The sequence below is a fragment of the Nycticebus coucang genome, chromosome 4, assembly GCF_027406575.1.
Source record: "Nycticebus coucang isolate mNycCou1 chromosome 4, mNycCou1.pri, whole genome shotgun sequence".
In the NCBI taxonomy this organism is placed as follows: domain Eukaryota; kingdom Metazoa; phylum Chordata; class Mammalia; order Primates; family Lorisidae; genus Nycticebus; species Nycticebus coucang.
The window spans coordinates 2,627,463-2,648,169 of NC_069783.1; the positions used below are offsets into that span (position 1 = coordinate 2,627,463).

Sequence of the window (20,707 nt, forward strand, 5' to 3'; positions counted from 1 at the left end):
CCACTGAGACAGTCTCACATGCCGTTCTGGCCACCCTGTGTCCCTGCTGAGCAGCAGTGCCCAGCGCTCCTGTCATCCCAGCTGTGCAGGAGGCCGAGGCCAGTGGATCACTTGAGCCCAGGACTTGTGGGCGATAGTGCACTGTGCTGATGGGGTGTCCACAACCGAGTTCCACCTCAGTGTGCTGACCTCCTGGGAGTGGGGGACCCCACCAAGTTATAAGGAGGGGGGATTGGCCTGGTTGGAAACAGAGCAGGTCAAAAACCGTGACTAGCTTCCCACTGCCTGACAAATGGTGTGTCATCTCCTCATAGGCTGTGTAAACCCTCCAAGGCATGGCCATAAGGAAATGCCCAGGGGAAAAAACGTGTGAGCCGGGCACGGCGGCTGCACCTGTAGGACCAGCTGCTTGGGAGGCTGAGGCAGGAGAATTCCTTGAGCCCAGGAGTTCAGGTCCTTTCTGGGCAACATAACAAGACCTCATATGTTATTAAAAAAAAAAAAAAGGACCATTACACTCAATTTGCTTCTTATCTTTTAGTTCTGTTGCTTGCTATATATGATTTTTAGAAATTCCTTTTACCTCATTTTCAAGCTTATTTCAATTTTTAATTGATAAATAAAAATGTTATATAGTTATCATGTGAAACACAATATTTTAAAATATATAGACATTGTGGAATGGCTAAATCAAGCTAATTAACATATACATTTCCTCACATACATAATGAGAAATGTAAACTCTCTCTCAGCAGTTTTTAAGTGAGCGGCACGTCGCTGTTACCTCTGGTGGCCGTGCCGTGCAGCAGATCTCCCAAACTCATTCCTCCTGTTCAGCTGAAATCCCGTGCCCTTTGACCAGCATCTCCCAGATACCCCCACCCTCCCCAGCCCCTGGTAACCTCCGTTCTGTGCTCTGCTCCTGTGCGTTGAACTTTTTTAAATTCCACACAAGTGAGAACGTGCAGCATCTGCCTCCCTGCTCCTGGCTTGTTTCACATAACATGACGTCCTCCAGCTTCATTCCAGGTATCACAGACGGCAGGGTTCCCTTCTGTACGATCGAATGCCTCATGTGCCATGTTTTCTCATCCTTTCATCCATCGGTGAATACTTAATGAGCTTCATTTTTCTCATCAGTAAGATGACATTGAATCAGGTCCTATTTAAGATGCCTCGTAAATATGAAAGTCTCTGGCCTTGGAGCTCCCTGGTGTGATTCCCGCCATCTTCCTCAATGCACTTTGCGTGCTAGCCACTTGGAAGCTCACCATGCACAGGCCTTTCCCGTGCTGGACACTCCCGGCACCTGTAGGTCCTTCCTTAACCTGTGGCCTCTTGACATTCTGCACTCTTCCGAATAGAACAGTGCTCAAGCACGGTCCGCCCTGCTCTCCTGCCCCGCCCTCCTCCCCCTGCCAATTCCCACTTCCCACCCTCATTCCCACTCTCCAGATGATATGTGCTCCTTTGGAAAGGGCTGTGCTTGCTTGTCTTCAAAACATATAGTGTAGTGCTTTGCTCACACAGTCTGCCCAATAGATATTGTTTACTTAGCCAAGTAAACAGAAATGTAAAACTGCTCACATCATTGTTACTAAGCCCAAGATGGTTTTTTCTTTTTCCCTTTTTGTTGGAGATAGGGTCTTGCTGTATTGCCCACGCTGTACTGGAACTCCTGGGTTCAAGTGATCTTCCTGCCTCAACCTCTCGAGTAGCTGGACTAAAAAGGCCGTGTGTTCCTGTGCCCAGTTTGAAGAATATTTTTATAAACATGATTATGCAAAACTATAAAGATAGAAAGTTAGGTTCGCCCCATTTTAATATGTTAGAGATTTACCTCTTATATAAATCAATAAGGATTAGGAATTTCTGAACTTGATAACGTGCAGATAACCCGCTTTTCCACTGTATTTTGTGTTTTTAGCTTTGGTTTGTGAGGCTGGCACTCCTGGTGAAGTTGGGCCTTTTCCAGAATGCAGAAATGGAATTTGAACCCTTTGGAAATCTTGATCAGCCAGACCTTTATTATGAATACTACCCTCACGTGTACCCTGGGCGCAGAGGTGAGACAGTGACGTTCAGTATTTGTACACTTGCATGTATTTTGCTGTGCTTCCCTTTGATTTATAATTAGGTTTCCTCAGTTTTCTTTATTTTCCCACTCCTAAAAAAAAATCAAATAAGTACTAGCAATAACCCTTGACTTACAGAATGATCTTGCCCAGCTTTATCAATAACCTGCCCTACAAGTACTCACTGAAGTCTTCCTTGGTTCATTTAACAACCATTTGTCAGGCACCTGCTGTGTCGAAGCAGCATGACCATGACGCGCTGCAAGGACTTGGGCAGTGGACTTCAAACTGTGTTTCCCAGTAACAAGTAGCTTTCATCACGTACCTGCGTGCGCATATGAATGAAACAAAAGCATTCCCAAAACAATACGCCTCTTACCACGCAGCACACACTGTAATATTTTCTGTTAGTGTCTATTCTGATTTAATTTAGTTTCAAAGTCTGCTCATGACCCACCCACTAGGTCACGACTCCTGTCTGAGAAACACAAGCCACAACACAGGTCAGTCCTACGAGGGTGGAAGGAAGTAAGGGGGGCAGATTATGAGACCTCCTGCCCCACTGGGAGCCTCAAAGTGGGACGTGCATCTCCTGGTGGAGGACCTGGTAAGTTGTGTGCAGCCTTCACAAAATAGAAAACAGCCTTAGAAGGGGGTCTCCAGAGCCGCAGTGCAGGCTCATCAACTGAAAGCTGGGCCCTGCAGTCAGACCGTAACTCGTGAACCTCCAGCAAGTTGTTTGATGCTTCTGTCCGCAGTACCCTTAGTGGTAAAACAGATGGTAATCCTGCTGCTTCCGTAAAGGATGTCACGAAGACAAGCGGGTGTCATGTATGTCACTTCTCTGGGACAGTGGCTGGCACATAGTAAAAATTATTGCAGTTATTGTTTTTCTTATTCTATTCTGAATCAGTCAGCAACAAATTAGACTCACATTGCCATGTTTCTGTAAGATCTACTAGTCAGTATTTGTTGGATTCCACAGTGGTCCTGGTTGTCAGGGAAGTTAGAGCCTAACTGAAGGTAGAAAATATAAAATAATGACGGTACTGGAGTGGACAAAGGCCTGAGAGCAATTGCTATAGAAGTCACAAAACTTGATGTCAACATTCTGTGTAACTTGATTGATGTTGGTAGGTAAATTAATGAACCGTGAAGGCTAGAAATAAAAGCAAATCTTTCCGCTTCTTTTGTGCTTTTTCCTTAAAACTCGGATCCAGTTTCCTTGGAAGGGATCTAGGAAAGGATAGAGTCACCATCCTCTGGTCCCCAAGCTTTGTCTTTGTCAGCTAACTTTTCACAGCATGAGTTGGCAGGAACTAGGCTGTATTATGCTGAGTTATCCCTGGATGGAGGAGGATTTTTATCATTTTTGGATGCTTTTGCACCTTTAGCCTTATTGGTATTAGGAACGTTTCTTCCTTTTGTCTAAGGGAATTTACCCCTTGTATTATAGAAAAGAAAAATGTTAAAGGCAATCTCAATACCTAAAACAGTGCATAAACCGAAGAGACTGTCTTGGCTGGGCTGGCAGGGTTCAGCGGAGGTGAACCAGCCAAGCAGGGCCTGCCACACCACTATCACCCACACATGTGGGAATCCACTGCTGCGTTATCTACAGACCTAGACTCCACCATCACCCACAGACGTAGACCTCAGCATCGATTTGTGACACTCCCTACACCCAGTGGCCTGTCAAGCCCTGTCAGCCTTCCGCACAGCCAGGAGAGAGCAGAGCAAAGTCAGCACCCACCTGGAGGAGGGTGCTCAGATGCACAGCCCGTCTGCGGGGGCATGGCCAGAGGGGAAAGAGGTGAAGTCAGAGGGGTTCTGGGACTTTCCAGAGGGCCCCTTGCTGACATTGCTGGCCTGGTTAGATAAACACATCTTTACTTCCTTCAGCTATGATTTAATATAAATAAAATAAATAAATAAAGGATGGTTCTCCTCCCACAGCCAGTCCTGAGCACTGTCACTGGGGAGCAGAGTTTTACCATCTTCTTCTCTATCAGCACATCTCGTCTGCGTCCCTCCCAGTTCACCCGTCCATTCAGTCCCCACCCGTCGGTGATTCCCACACCCCTGTGTGTTTGAGGAGATACAGCCACCCCTGCTTGTTCGGGAAATACTTTTCTAGCTTGTAAATTACTAGGTCTCTTGACTCTGTCATTGCCACTTTGTAGCTAACAAAGGGACATCCTTTGCATACCACATATAAGGCCTTGAGGAAAACTTCCAGCCCAAAAAGAGGAGTGCGTCTGTCCCTTCTCAGTAATCGTTCTGAAGAAGGGGAAGGGTTTAAGGCGCTCTTATGTGGGCAGGCTTGGGGATGTTTCTGTTTCGTCAGCTGTGCCTAGTGGCTTTGGTAGTCAAGAGACGGCTGTTCCCGTATTTTGTGTAAGGGGACATCTATGTTTTCCTTCAGCATAGATAAGCATTTTCCCACTCATGCTGACAGCAGCCCTGGCACCTCCTCTCCAGCCCTGCCCGATTGTGCCCACCTCATTCACACGCACAGACCAGACTTTGGACCCCCATCTGGACCTGGGAAATGGCAGCTGATTTCAGTGGTGTTTCGTCTGCTGCTGTCAAAGAACTTGGGGCTTTGAGCACAAAGGTCCGTCTCCTACTGGTGCTAAACTCCCAGATGCCCATAGCCTGTAGCTGCATGAGGTGCTGGGGTCTATTCCTGTTGAGGGCCACAGGAATTGTGCATCCAGAGTGACCATGATGCATCAACTACTTCTGAAGGATCAGCAAAACTAAAGGCAGGTGTTGCCTCTGGTGGCCTCGTCAAAGCCTGCAGCGCCCATCTGTTCCCGGCCGTTGCTGTCCTGAATGCTTAACATCCCCTGTGAGTCCCATTTTAGAACATACTGAGGACTCTGCCGCAGTATTCACCTGTCTTTAAGAAGAGAAGTTTGACAGAGATGACACCAAGCTTCCTTTAAAATAATAAAAATTCGTAGGTTCAGTTATAGGACTACGTCCCCCTTCCGCTTCTCTGTGAGGACACGTCACCCAAGGGCGTGCGATCCAGTCTCAAGAGCGTCTTCCGATTCTGCCTGAAATTAAACTGCATCGGTACGTGAATAAAGAGAAGGGAGTAGCTGTGCATCATTAAGCAGCTAATTTAAATTAAGAAATAGGCATAAATCATACATATGCTTTAGCTATAGTGTATTAACATTCATCCACAACAACACGCCGAATGTTTACTAATTCTTCTCATTTTGTGGTATAACAAGCATAAATGTAGGATTTTGATTCATTCATTTAATTTTCGCTTGCAATACATAAACAAAGCAAGTTGTGAAAATGTGCTTCTCAAAGGAGGCTGTAATAATATAAACAAATAATTTGTAATAAACAAATAATTTTTATGAATGAGCTTTAATATATTTCATTTAAATATTGGGCGTAATTTTTACCCATTCAGAATATTTATAACAAGACATACAATGAATCATGTGTAAAAATTATAAAGGTTTTTTTTTTTTTTTCAATTTTCATTCAAGACAGGAACCGTATTGTGGCTGATATATTATTTCTCTGACATTTCTACCAATTTCAGTCAATTACTTTCAGCTTCCCTCAAAAAAGGGGGGACAAGTTTGCTTCCTGGCACTTAGCGCTGTGTTTTGCTTGATTGTTTGGAATCTGCCTCCTGTCCCCAGAAGGATCAGGGAGGACAGAGGTCAGAGCTGCAGGAGGTGGCCTCGGTGCCCTGTCTCCATTGTCCCTGCTCATCTCCTCTGCACCTCCCTTCACTCTGTCTCTGGCTCATCCCCCCTCCTCCCAGGGCCCAGGAGGTAGGGAGAAGCCATGTCAGGCTCTGTGGCCTGAGGGAGGCGCCTGGAAGCCTAGGCTGGTGTTGAGAAGCCTGCTGCTGAGGGCTGGAGCAGACTGTCTGCATCTTCTCATTAGCCGGTGGCTCCCTGCGTCCCTGCAGGACACACGTGCAGACAGGACAGCTTTAATGACCTCAGCCCAGCACATCAGAGTTAAATGCGGCAGCTGAGCCCTCCACCTGTAGGGCTTTGGGAAACTCAGGAGCAGGGTTGGTTGTGCTGGCAGGAGATGTCAAAACAGCAAGAATAAAAACAGTTTCAGGATACTTGCTCTTAGCCACTATCTTATCTCTAAGAATGGAACTTGAGTTGCAGAGCAATACCATCTACCACTTGTCTCCAGGGACAGAGGAGCTAATAAATGTGTCCTAAAGTTTTTTTTCCTGCTTATATCTCTGTGATGTGGAAACCAGGCCCGTCTGTGGGTTCTTTCTAACCATAGCTGAGACAGAGCGCTTCTTAGCTATGCAGGAGGCCACGTTCCTCCCAGATTAAACCATCTATGCCCATTCATTTATTTTACCTTTTTTTATATTATTTTAATAGATTTTTAAATACAAATATTTTAACACTTAAGACAATTAACGAATATAACCCTTCTTCATCTTGGCTCCAGACCTTTTTGTAGTAAATGTAAATGTCCCTCACTGTTCCAGCCTGTGGGGCTGCTCCCCACGTCCACCCCTCCCGGCAGCAGGTGCACTGTGGATTTGTGCCGTGTCCTTCACATATATGCTTAAGACACACGGAACTACAGACATTGACACGTGTATGTCAAGAGCTGCCTTAAGGTACTTTTTAAACGTAATTCACAAATGCGTCTTCCTTCATTCTGCTTTACCTTTTCCCATCAAAACCTTACTCCTGTCCACATGGACGGACAGTTAGGATCTTTCCAGTCTGAGGGTCTTAGGAACGATATGTTAGGACTGCCTTGTACGTCTCTCATGGTGCACACGTTCAAGAGTCTCTGAGTATAAATTAAATTGGGGGGTTGCGTGGCATTTGGGTTTTCCGTGTTCTAAGAAACAGCCCAGTTCCTTTCCAGAGCAGCTGTGTTCATTTCCCCTCCCACCAGCAGCGTGTGTGGTTCCGTCCCCTAGTGGTATGTCTGTCGCTGTCGCTGCCAGACCGGGTGGGTCTGAAGTTCTGCCTTTTACCGTGACTCACATCTTCCTGATTTCTACCCAGGCTCTTGTGTCCTTTTGCTGCAGTCTCTTTTCCAGGACTCCCTCTCTCATAATGTTGGCGCTGCTTCTATTGGGTTATCTTTTGTTTGATTTGTTGAGGTTCTTTCTATATTTTAGGTATTCGATACTTTATTATGTATTTTTAGAGTGTTTTCCCACATTCTAGGAAATAATTATTTTCAACCCTGAAAATGCTAATTTAAAAATACCAACATAATGATTTTGGTTTGACAAGTAACACATTTTAAGAATACCATCTTGATTCCACACACTGTGGAATGATAAACGGATAGAAATAATAAACTGATGCAAACAATCCTATGTCATGGCCTGGTCGGTTGAGGTAAGTGAGGGCATCTGTGAACCGCTTTCCAGGACACTTTCCTAACTGAGCTTCTGTGCACTCTGAGACCGGCTGCTGGGCGTGGAGAGGGCGCCTGTGCAGCAGCCCGTGTGAGTCTCTTCGCCTGGAGCCCCAAGGCACTGCCTGTGTGCCCCTGTTACGGGCACCCTCCCCTGGTGTGTCCTGGCTTCCCAAGGCCCCTGCTGCTCGGCTGTCTCCAACAGGAGTGAAATGGGACGAGCCCTCAGCTTAGCCTGTGTCCTCTCAGACCCCCACCCACCCACGCAGGCTATGGCCGTCCCACCCCAGGGGAGAGAAGAAAGTGGCAGGATCTTTGGACACCAGCCTTTGCCCAGCACCAAAAGCATTTTTGTTTTTGTCTGTTTGTCTTAAATGTTGAGAACTTCAGAAATACCTGCACTTTGGGACTTTAAAATACCTTTCCAGAAATCCTGCATGGTTCCTTGTTTGAGAATCATTCCTCATTTGCCTGTAATAGCCCTCTTTAGTTTTCTTTTAACTTTTTTATTTTATATTTATTACATTAGAACAGTTGTTTCTCCCACTGTAGGGTTTGTCTTCCTGAGAGATATTTTGTTTTTTTGGCTTTTTTTGTTTGTTTGTTTGTTTATTATTGAGAGATAATATCTTACTCCCCCTGGAGTACAGTGGTGGTGTCTAGATCACAGCCATTTCAAAACTCCTGGGCTCAAGCAATCCTCCTGCCTCAGCCTCCCAAAGTAACAGAAGTATTGACAGGAATTATATCCATGGATAATATCATTAAATCAGCATGATATTGTTTTATGAACCAGTATTGGTACAGAATTATTAACAAACGTCCATAGATTACATTGGAGTTCACTCTTGTGTCATACACACTGTGCTTTTATCTACAGAATCTCCCTCCCTGAAATGGTTGATTTCATCTTTTTTTAAGACAACTAAATTTTCCCAGACCCCTACTACCATTTTCTTAATCTGTTGTTTGAAATTCCCCTTCTTGTTCCAAAAAAGTCAAGATAACAGTGGGCAGGTAAAACTTACTTAGTGCTTGGAATTGTTAAAGTACCACTCTGGGCTGGGCACGGTGGCTCACGCCTATAATTCCAGCTCTCTGGAAGGCTGAGGCAGGTGGATTGCCCTGAGCTCACAGGTTCAAGACCAGCCTGAGCCAGAGTGAGACCCCTGCCTCTAAAAATAGCCGGGCATTGTGGTGGGCGCCTGTAGTCCCAGCTACTTGGGAGACTGAGGCAAGAGACTCGTTTGAGCCCCAAGAGTTTGAGGTTGCTGTGAGCTATGACGTCATGGCTCTCTACCGCGGGCAACAAAGTAAGACTCTGTCTCAAAAAAAAATAAATAAATAAATAAAGTACTGCTCTGCTTTAAACTGTTCACTTGAACTCCCCGTGCATCTGGAGGAGTATGTGGCCAGAAGCTCTTTCTGTTGGAAGTAAAACATTTTGATTACCTTCAATATTTTGTTTAAGAAACAGGCTGCATTCACTTCCAATTTTTAGATATAGAGTGACTTAACATGAAATCTTATTTCAGAACTTAATTCTTACAGATTACCGTCACTCACACCCCCCGTGAGCTGTCCGCCCTCTGCACTGAGGGTCCTCCAGGGTCTTCATTCCTTTGCCACCCTCCTTCCTGAATCATGAGATGCACATTTTGAGTTCCCAAGTTAAATACTGTTTTTTGTCAACATAGAACCACACATGATAGTTCAGAATTAAATATTCAGCATATTTCAAGTGTTGATTTTATTTTCCACGACTAAATTAGTTCATCTCTCAGAGCTCACTCTCTCTGCCCGAGTCTCACTTCCATTCCGTATTGTTTTACACCGGAGCTCTCAAGCACTTAACTGCCGGACGTGTTCTTTCTACTTTACTTCTTTGGCAAGGCCTGTTAGTTAATATTACTGCTTTTCTCCTTGCTTATTTATGTTATGAAATTTGACATTTCTGGCATTTTTTATTAAGAACAGACTATTAAAGAAAATTTCAGTATTGGGTTCCATTTTTAACATCAGAACACCCAAATGAAGCCTTCTTCTTAACCTGCTTTGCCCACAGGAAGTTTTGCAGTGAAATTCCAAATTTGTCTTTGCTCATCAGTGAACGGAAGTCAGACCTGGATCAGATATGCCCGAATGGGGCTCACTGTGGGGGCCTGTGACCCAGTCCTGAGTCTGCCTTCATGCTTCATGGCTCTGGAAACCTCAGTGGAATGAGTCATTAAACAATAAATATTTAAGATATTTTTCCTCTTAGGACTGCCTCAGCATATTTTTTTTTAATTTACAATGTAGCATTGAAGTGGAAGGTGACTTGAGGGTTGTGAGTGGGGCACTGTGTTCTTGGTAGGACACCTACGTACATGGGACAGTGGCCACAGCATTGAAAAGTGGAAGGAGGGGACCAAGGGCGTGGCACTTGCCCTAGCTGCCTGCTAACGTCAAGGTGGAGAAAGGACCACCCAGACAGGCAGCGACAGAGGGCCGTGTCTAGGGAAATAAATATAGCACAGCAATCCCAGCAAACTTTTTCCTAACTTGAAAATAAGATGGAAATGCTATGGCACATTTCTGAATTTGGGCCTCACTGAAGAAGGAGTGACGCTGTTAACATGGGGCACACGGTACAGTGGGGTCCTTTGAGCGCACTCTTTGGGCCAGGCAGCACGGGCTTTCCCCTGCCCAGCTCAGTGTTCACGGCAGCCTGGCCTGTCCGAGTCTTCCCGGTTTGCACAGAAGCTCTGGACATGCCACAGTCTGCGCAGCACAGACAGCTGGCAAGTGGCAGAAAGCGGCCTGCCGCTGACATGGAGCCAGAGCCGGTCCTTTCTTCCCTTTCATTTGTCATTTGTCACTGCCCAGCACTGAGGCCTGGCACTTTTGACACATTTCTCCTCTCTGTAGTAGCAGTATGGATTTTCAGCATGACGGGGGACTGTCTATGATAAATTTTGTAGGAGTATTTTCATTTAATGTTTTCTAAATGATTAATGAGAACGCTTCTACAGTATTTATACCAACCTAGCTTTTGGCAGGTCATGACGATGCGTGGGAATCTTCCAGAGAGAGAGTTCCAGGAGGAATTATTTTTCCTTGCAGATACTGACTAGCCCCTCTCTTTCCCTGAGGCACTTTCTCCCTGCAGGAGAAAGACAGGCCCGAGGCTGGTGGGGAAGCCTTGCATATTTTATCTCAGTGACAGCTCTCCCCAGCATGAAGGGACTCCACTGAGACTCCCACTGTCACTCTTCAGAGACAGCTGGGTTTGGTCACCAAGAGAGTCCTGTAAAGGTACTTCATGTGCATTTATTTAAAACCAACAATCTGAGCTACATGGAAGCAGGTTCCGTATGTGTTTTATAAAGAGAAGGAGTGGCGTCCTCCAGGACAGTGACCACGCCTCTCACTTTGTCTATCTGGTGCCTCACCTTGAGTTTGGCAGTAAGTGTTTGTTAGATCAGCGCATTCAATCTGGAATTAGTAGACGGTGTTTCTGCAGGTGCTGTCGTCTCTTATTTCGAGTCTATGAACAGCATGATTTTTTTAGGTAGGGGTGTTTTCCTCATTTTATTTCTTTCATTTTTCTTTTTCATATGTGTGTGTGTTCCTCCAGATTTTTTTTCCTTAAGATTATTGATCTGTACAAGAGCTTTTTGGTGACACAGGTTAATGAGAAGGAAGCATTTTTCCTGCTTCAGTCTCTGCTTTGTTCTGATATTTCTAAGAAAGACTCGCAAATATAGTGGTGTGTTTGAGGAAGAGGGAAGCCTGGGCTCCCTTCACTGCCATCTGACCTTGTTTCTGTGTCTGTCTGGTAAGAGTCCAGTTTTCAGAGTCCAGTCAAAGGAGGCCCGTTAGGATCACTGGCTGCTTCAGAGGGGCCTGTGGGGCTGCGTGTCGGCAAGTTCTGATGAATTGGAACTAGCACGTTTGTTTACTTGGTAAGCAACCGTGCACACAACGGAAGAGAGGGTGAGGGGACAGAGGGTGTCTCAGAGACACCCTCTCAGGTCTCTCTAGGCTGTGAGACTGTGGGGCATTGTCACCCTGTGTGGGAACACAGGTGCCCAAGAGGTCCCTGGAGATAATTTGGTTTTTTAATGGTTGTATCAGGAGCAGGGGAAAGCCTTGTGAGTATTTTTAAAATAACATGTTAAAATTTTTTTCTTTTTAAAAAGTAAGTTAAAATTTAATTCTGAAAGAATTTTCCTACATTAGTACTAGCTTTATTTGTGATTTTACTCAACATGTCCCTCAAATTCCAGGAGGAAATAGGTAAATGTTCACAAAGTGGCGGTCCCTGTGCCCTGAAGAGCAGAAGCAGGGCAGCTCCCCAGTACCTGCTAGTGGAGGGAGCAGGGGAGTAGCAGGGGAACTTGACCCCACAGCTCACTGCTGTCCCCAGTAAAAGTGCAGGTGGAATTTGTTGACTTTCCTTGCCTTAGCCCCATGTAGGATTACAACCTGTGTGGTTTGTAAAAGGGTAGGAGACAGCAAGAAAACCGTATGTAACAAGGAGAGATGTCATCTTACATGATAATGGCGAATGCACTTCATGGTACTGATTACACGTTTTTTTGTTTTTGTTTTTTTTCTTTTTTTCTAGACCCTGATTACACGTTTTAATTTGATCCTAATGTGCTGAGGTGTGCATTGGAGCCTTATTTATAAAAACATAGATGATATACCTGACAGCTTTGGGCTGGTGAATTTTAATCTCCCACCGACAAGGCAGTGCCTTCCCACCCTCACACCCACACAGGCTACCCAGGATCCTGTGCAGATGCTGGTGCAGTGGGTCTGGGATTCTTTCATTTCTAACCAAGTCCGGCTCGGCGCCTGTAGCTCAGCGGCTAGGGTGCCAACCACATACAACAGAGGTGGCAGGTGCGAATCCAGCCCGGCCTGCCAAACAACAATGAGAACTAGAACCAAAAAATAGCCGGGCGTTGTGGTGGGCGCCTGTAGTCCTAGTTACTTGGGAGGCTGAGGCAAGAGAATCGCTTAAGCCCAAGAGTTGGATGTTGCTGTGAGCTATGATGCTACTGCACTCTACCCAGGGCAACAGCTTGAGACTCTGTCTCAAAAAAAAAAAAGTCTCAGTGGCAAAAATTGAAGATGGTCAGAGGGCTCAAAGGTTTGAGAGTCAGTAGGTGTCCCTGTTACTTTTGAGCTCACCTTCCATTCATAACTCTGTTCCAAAATGTATTCCTGTCTTTTCCCACCAGCTTGCAAATGCAGTTAACATAGTCTGCTTTTCACTTCAGGGTAAAAATAAACTGTATTTCATTCAAAGTTGTGAACTTTGAAGCTACATGTGCCATATAGAAAATACTTTTTTTATAATATTCATCAAATTAACATCCACTTTTCTATGGCTTTGCTAAACAAACCAACCACGTACGCTAACCACTTGTACTCCAGAAGTTCATGGACAAAGCCATTGGTGTTAGAAACTATTACAGGCCTAATCCAGTCCTTGGCTCAGCCCACAAAGGCCTATTTAACACTTGATTGTACCTTGAATAGAGTCCAGCCAGTCACTACACATGATAATTGTTTCAAAGAGAAAATACTTATTTAAAGTTCCAGTTTGATAGCCTAAGAATAAGTCCCTGCCCTGCGCTGCCCATCCCCAATAGGAATGGATCTGATTTTATCATTTTTCCTAGTGGCATCCACATATGTCAACTGTGCTTATTAAAACTCCCTTTCAGGCCAGGCACAGTGGCCCACGCCTGTCATTCCAGCACTCTGGGAGGCCGAGGCGGGTGGATTGCCTGAGCTCATAGGTTCCAGACCAGCATGAGCTAGAGCAAGACCCCATCTTTAAAAATAGCTGGGCATTGTGCTGGGCACCTGTAGTCCCAGCTACTTAGGAGGCTGAGGCAAGAGAATCACATAAGCCCAAGAGTTTGAGGTTGCTGTGAGCTGTGACGCCACAGCACTCTACCAAGAGCGACAAAGTGAGACTCTGTCTCAAAAAAAAGAATGAGCTTCTGTCTCATTCCAATACTTTGGGGATGCCACCTTGATTGTGTTCTGAAGTCTATGTGCAGTCTTTTTTAATTACACAAAATTTGAGCAGAGAGCTCCATGTACCCTCTTTGCTCCACACAGTTGTTATTAACATCTCACATTATTGATATCTATCAACATTTTGCAGTACTGGGGTACATTTATTACAATTGGTAAACCAGCATTGGCTCATTAATATCAATGTCTGTAGGCTGTATTAGGTTTCACTCTTGGTATAGTACATTCTGTGGGTTTTAAGAAATGCAGAATGTCATGTGAGACCAGCAAGTGCCTCCCACCTACAATTCCAGCACTTTGGGAGGCCAGGTCTTTGAGGCCTCAACGTCTACAAAAAAAATTAAAATTAGCTGGTGTGGTGGCACGCACCTATTATCTCCACTACTCCAAGGGCTGAGACAGGAGGACCACTCGAGCCCAGGAGTTTGAGGTTACAGTGAGCTATGATGACTTCCCTGCACTCTACCCTAGTGACAGAGCAACAGCCTGTCCCTTAAAAAATAAAAATCGTAATGTCATGTGTCCATTGAGTTACCAACAGAACAGTTCCACTGCCCTAAAAATCTTCATGCCCCACATTTTAATACCCATAGTTTTGGGGATTTTACTGTCTCCATGGCTTTGCCTTTTCCAGACTCAGACAGTGCGTAGTCTTTTCAGAAGGGCTTCTTTCACTTGGGGAGTGTGCCCCTGTGGGTCCACCATGCCTTTTTCTGCTTTGATAGTACATTTCTTTTTCTTTTTTTTTTTTTTTTTTAGAGACAGACTCTCACTTTGTCACCCTTGGCAGAGTGCCATCACGTCACAGCTCACAGCAACCTCCAGCTTTTGGGCTTAGGTGATTCTTTTGCCTCAGCCTCCTGAGTAGCTGGGAGTACAGGTGCCTGCCACAATGCCCGGCTATTTTTGTTGTTGTTGTTGTTGCAGTTTTGGCCAGAGCCAGGTTTGAACCCGCTACCCTCTGTATATGGGGTCGGTGGCCTCCTCGCTGAGCCACAGGCACCGCCCTGATAGTACCTTTCTAATTGCTGAGTACTATTCCATTGCATAGATATACCACAGCTTATTTACCCACTCATCAATTAAAGGCTATATTGGTTCCTTCTAGTTTGGGCCAATTACGAATAAAGCTGTTACAAACATTCTTCTGCAGGTTTGTGTGTAGCCATAGTTTTCAGAGGCTTTGGAGACGTAGCTGGAGGGTGACTGCTGCATCTTATGGTGAACAGAGGTTTAGCTGTCAGACCACTGTGCCTGCCCATCAGCAGTGAACGTGAGTTCCTGGTGGTCCACATCCTCCCTGGCATCTGCTCTTGTCCATTTTTTTTTTGTTTTGTTTTGTTTTTAGTTATTCTAACGGATGCATAGCAATGTTCCTTTAGTTTGCAGTTCTCTAATGACATATGATGAGTATCTTTTCACATGCTTATTTGTCATTTATAAATCTTTATCGGTGAGGTGTCTGTTCAGATCTGTTGAGCCTTTACTAATTTGCTTGCTTGCTTCTTGTTTATTTTTAAGAATTCTTGGTGTATGTTAGGCATCCCTTTATCAGGTAAGGGTTTTACAAATATTTTCTTCCTATCTCTGGCTTGTCTCCGCATCCTCTTAATAGTATCCGCCATAGAGCATAAATTTTTAATTTTAATTATATCCAACTGAACAATTTTTTCTCTCATGGATTATGTTTTTGGAGTTGTATCAAAAAAGTTATCACCAAATCCAGGTCCCGTAGATTTTCTTCTCTGTTCTGTTCAAGAAGTTGTGAAGGTTTTTGCATTTTACATTTAGGTCTGTTACCCATTTTGAGTTAATTTTTGTGAATGATGTAAGGGCTGTGTCTACATTCATTTGCTTCCTTGTGGTTATCCCAGTGCTGTCTGTTGGGGGAAAAACTATCCTTTTCATTGAATTACCACCTTTGCTCCTTTGTCAAAGGTCACTTTTTCTCAGCTGTCCTGCACCACTGATGTATTCATTTATTCTTTGGCCAAAACCACACAGTCTTTTTACTGTAGCTTTATACTATGTTTTGAAGTTGGGCATGGTCAGCCTTCCAGCGTTGTTGTTCTCTTCAGTACTATGTAGGATATTCTGGGTCTTTTGCTTTTCCATATTATTTTAGAATCATTTTGTTGATCGTCACAAAATAATGTGCTAGGATTTTGATTGGGATTACACTGAATCTCTAAATCAAATTGTAAACAACTGACCTCGTATCTATATCAAGTCTTCCTATCCATGAAAATGGACTATCTTTTCATTTATTCAAATCTTTGATTTTTTTTTTATGTTATTGGGTTTTCTTTGGTTTTTGGTGGGTTTTTTTGTTTTTGTTTTTGTTTTTTGAGACAGAGTCTCACTTTGTCGCCCCCAGTAGAGTGCTTGGTGTCATAGCTAATAGCAACCTCAAACTCTTGGGCTCAACTGATTCTCTTGTCTCAGCCTCCCAAGTAGCTGGGAGTACAGGTGCCTGGACTATGCCCAGCTTTTTTTTAGAGACGGGGTCTCGGTCTGACTCAGACTGGTCTTGAACCTGTGACCTCAGGCAGTCCACCCACCTCAGCCTCCCAGACTGCTAGCATTATAGGCATGAGTCACCGTGCCCATCCGATCTTTGACTTTTTTTTAGATCAGAGTTTTGCAACTTTGTTTTATTAGATCTTATTTTTTATCAGATTTATACTTAATTATTACATTTATTTTAGTGCTACTGTAAATAGTATAGTGTTTTTAATTTCGAAATACATTTGTGCATTGCTAGTATTTAGGAAGCCATTGGACTTGTATATATTTACCCTGTATCCTGCAACTTTTAATCACTTACAAGTTTAGGAGTTTTTTTGTTGATCGTTTGATTTCTTCCTCATAGGTAATTGTCATCTGTGAACAAAGACAGTTTTATTTCTTCCTTCTCAATCTGTGTACTTTTGTTTTCCTTTTCTTGTCTTATTGCAGTAGCTAGGACTGTCAGTATGATGTTTAATACCAGTGGTGAGAAGGAACTTTCTTGCTTTATTAATGCTCTTAACGGGAAAGGCATGTCATTTCTCACCATTAATTATGCTGTTAGCTGAAGCCTTTTTTGTAGGTGTTCTTTATCAAGTAAGGAAGTTTCCCTCTGTGCCTAGTTTGCTGATAGTTTTTATGAATGGGGGTTGGATTTGCCAAATGCTTTTTTAATATCTGTCGATATGATTTTTTGTTCTTTACCCTATTTAAAATGGTAGATTGTGTTAATTGACTTTTGAATGTTAGACCAACCTTGCATACCTGGAATAAATGCCACTTGGACCTTTTTTTCGGTTTTTGTTTTGTTTTGTTGTTTGAGACACTGTCTCTCTCTGTTGTCGAGGCTATAGTGCAGTGGCATCATCAGAGCTCACTTCAACCTCAAACTTCTGGGCTCAAGTGATCCTCCTGCCTCAGCCTCCCAAGTAGCTGGGACTATGAGCACCCACTACCATGCCCAGCTTATTTTGATTTTTTTTTTTACCTTTTTGTAGAGATGGGATCTTACTGTGTTGCCCAGGTTGGTCTCAAAATCCTGGCCTCAAGTGATCCTCCCACTTCAGTCTCCCAAAGTGCTAGGATTATAGGTATGAGCTACCTTACCTGGCCTCTTTTTATATATTGTTGGATTTGATTGCTAATCTTTTGTTGAATTCAATTTTATTATATACTGTATTTAATTTGCTAATTTTGTTGAGGATTTTTGCATTTATGTGTATAAAACATATTGTTCTATGGTTTTATTTTCTTGTAATGTCTTTGGTTTTGCTATTAGAGTAATGCTGTCCACACAGAGTAAATCAGGATGTGCTCCTCTGCGCCTCTTTTCTGGAGGAGATTGTAGAGAATTGGTATCATTTCTTCTGTTGATGTTTGGTGGAAAACACCACTAAAACTGCCTGGGGGCCGGGGCTGGTGCTTTTGGGGGAAAGGTTTTCTTTTCATCTAGGTTACCAGGTTTGTGGACGTAACAGCTGTTCGCAATGGTTCTTTATAATCCCTTTCGTGTCCATAGGATCGGAAGTGATGATCTGACTTTGATTTCTGGTATTAGTAGTGGATATCTGCTCTTCTCTTTGCTAGCCTGGAGAGGGTTTTATCAATTTTGTTAATCTTGTTGAATAATAAGCTTTTGATTTTGTTGCTTTTATCTATTAATTTTCCATTTTCAATTTCATTGATTTCTGCTCTAATTTTTATTATTTCTTTCCTTCTGTTTACCTTAAGCTAATATTGCTCATCTTTCTTTAGTTTCCCAAGGTGGAGACTTAGGTAATTGATTTTAGATTTTTCTTTTCTAATATATGTATTTAGTGCTAAAAAAATTTCCTCTGGGCAGTAGTCTCGCTGCATCCCACAAACTTTGATAAGTTTTATTTTCATTTAGTGTAAAATATTTTCACGTGTACTTTTATTTTTTTAATTCCTTATTAAATCATAACTGTGTACATTAATGCATTTATGAGATACAATGTGCTGATTTGATATACCATGTGGAATGCTTACATCTAACTGATTAACGTAACCATCTCCTCGCTTACTTACTTGTGGTAAGACATTTACACTCTATTTTTTTTTTTTTGAGACGGAGCCTCAAGCTGTTGCCCTGGGTAGAGTCCTGTGGCATCACAGCTCACAGCAACCTCAGCCTCCTGGGCTCAAGCGATTCTCCTGCCTCCACCTCCCAAGTAGCTGGGATTACAGGCGCCCAGCACAACGCCCGGCACACCCGGCTATTTTTTGGTTGCAGCCGTCATTGTTGTTTGGTGGGCTCAGACTGGATTCAAACCCGCCAGCTCAGGTGTATGTGACTGGCGCCTTAGCCGCTTGAGCCACAGGCGTGGAGCCTAAACTCTTTCTTAATAGCTTAGAAATGTATTGTTGCATTATGCACATTAGGTTAGGTCTCCCCAGATATCCCCTCCCCTGTCCTTCTTCATCCCTCCTCCTTTCTGGACTATAATTATGTTTTACCATTCCTATGGATGTATAGGTGATTATATACTGATTTCATAGTACTTGTGAATACACTGAATTTGCACCAGAATGTTTATTGCAGCATGTGTACTTTTAAATGCAGAAACTTCCCCAGGTCCGTGGGCAGCTGTCAGGGTAAAGTGCAGAGAACTCCTGCGGCCTTTTCATTTATATAGCTAGTTTATAAATGGGGTTGGGAACTCCAGTAGAGCTTTGTTCTGTGCTTAGCTTATAGAGCGAAGGGTTCCTAAGATATTGGCTCCCTAGAGATCAGTTCCACCTCATGCGGGAATGATGGTGGGGCTGCGGGTTCTCCATTTGGTGCAGAGGGAAGGAAGAACAGCTTTCACGTGCCCCGCTGTGTCAGCCCAGGCCCACATTGAGTCATGCCAGTGGTCAGGACACTCTCCTTCTAGGGAACTGAAATGATTCATGCTGTACAGTAAAGTCAGTTATTCATCCTTTTCAGATGTAGAAAGTATTTGATGTCATCAGAAAGTATAAGCTTAAACATCTCAAATTCGATAGTTGTCTTTCTTTTCTCCAGACTGGTGTCTGCAGTAGAACTGCTTCCATAGTGTTCCTTAGTTTTGACGTCCTTTTTGGACCTTTCTTATGGAAGACCATGCCGTAAAGCTCTCTTGGGGAGGCCCCAAGAGCACCCCCAGAAGAGGTGAGTGAGTAGGAGGAGAGGCATCTCCAGGCTCAGAGGTTATGTCGTGTTAGATTTCACTAGCTTGTTTCCTCGGCATCTTCCCGTATTCCTGGTCTGAATATTAACAGCATGCGCCTATTTTGAAAGTTCCTTACTGAATCTGTGTCATTGCCATCTGCTGGCATTTCCATATTGAGCTGAGCAGGCTGTGCAATGGTATATGTGTGCTTAGAGCCTGTGTGTGTGCCGCAGGCCAGACCCTCACCTGGGAGGGGGCGCAGCCACACTGGACCCTGTGGAGCTTTCTCCTCCCTCTGCCCCGCCCATCACAGAGCCAGGGCAGCCCTGGAGGGGGACTTCTCACTCCCAAACACCTCACCTCCTTTGGGACAGCTCAGAGGCAGAACTTAGGCCCCAGCAGCTGCAGTCAGTACAGGGGGCCCCATCCACTGGACAGCCCTTACCCCGCTTCCGCTCCCCACTCACCCCAGAAGCACTTCTGGAATCAGTCACCTGCTCACATGTTCTCCCCTCGGGGTTTCCTGTGGAACACACCTAAGCCACTTTGTACTGAGCTTGCCATTAGGAAGAAATATTAAAGAATAGCCGAGTGTTCCCCGTTTTTCTTTTATTGGAGGCGGGCTGGTCTCTGCTGCCTTACTCGTTTTCTGATAGTTTCCGCATGATGGCGTACACCTATGGAGGTGGTAGTCACTTCCATCTGCCTTCAGATAAACTTCTAAACATACACAGAGCTTTATGGGGGAATGTAGCATTTATTTTATGGCTCACCAAGAAATCAAGGGATCCTGTCGTCACTTCTGTGGGACCTCTGCAGACGCCTCCTTGGAGCACGCAGGTGTGGAAACGTGTGGTTACTGCAGACAGGCTGCCTCACCTCTGGTTTCATCCTAGGCTCCATGGTCCCCTTCTCCATGCGCATCTTACACGCGGAGCTGCAGCAGTACCTGGGGAACCCGCAGGAGTCGCTCGACAGGCTGCACAGAGTGAAGACCGTCTGCAGCAAGGTAAGGGTCCTGCTGTCGTCCCTCCCCTCCCCTGTTCTGGGGCTCCAGGGTGGAGACATCGGTGCTGCCAGCAGGGAAGTAAGCGCTGCTGTCCTTGCCCATGCAGGAGGGGTCCTTCCCACAGCTGGACGGGCATCTTGCAGGCACTTTGGGCCGCCGTCTGCTTCCATTTTTTTTTTACGCCGTAACTTAAAAGATAAAAAGGAAAACTGCATTTCTTGCTTATACTTTCACCAGTTGAGGGGGAATTGTGTTGCCAACTTCTTTCTACCTTGCAGTGCTTTTCTTGAATCTTAAAATGGAGTTAAATTATTTATTTATTCTCAAAAATATGAAGCACATAAATTGATATTGAGATATTCTGAATCAATGACTGACTAACCTGCATATCACAGTTTAGGAAATGTCTATGGTGTTTGAGAGAAAACTGTCTGTCGTAGGGTGATTTGAAGTTGGAGAAGTCAAGTCAGCTGAAATAGTTGCGAGAGTCCGTTTTCCTGGTCCTGAAGTATTTC

General features: G+C 44.3%; 1 protein-coding gene across 3 annotated transcripts in view; it reads left to right on the plus strand.

Moving 5' to 3' along the window:
• The window catches only part of TRAPPC12 (trafficking protein particle complex subunit 12), a 108,464-nt gene that overhangs the window by 47,196 nt on the left and 40,561 nt on the right, over positions 1–20,707 (plus strand). For all 3 annotated transcript variants that reach the window (XM_053587106.1, XM_053587108.1, XM_053587107.1), the window contains exons 5-6: positions 1,928–2,066; positions 20,080–20,192. In XM_053587106.1, the coding sequence (XP_053443081.1) occupies positions 1,928–2,066; positions 20,080–20,192 (252 nt within the window). The remainder of the gene's footprint in view (positions 1–1,927; positions 2,067–20,079; positions 20,193–20,707) is intronic.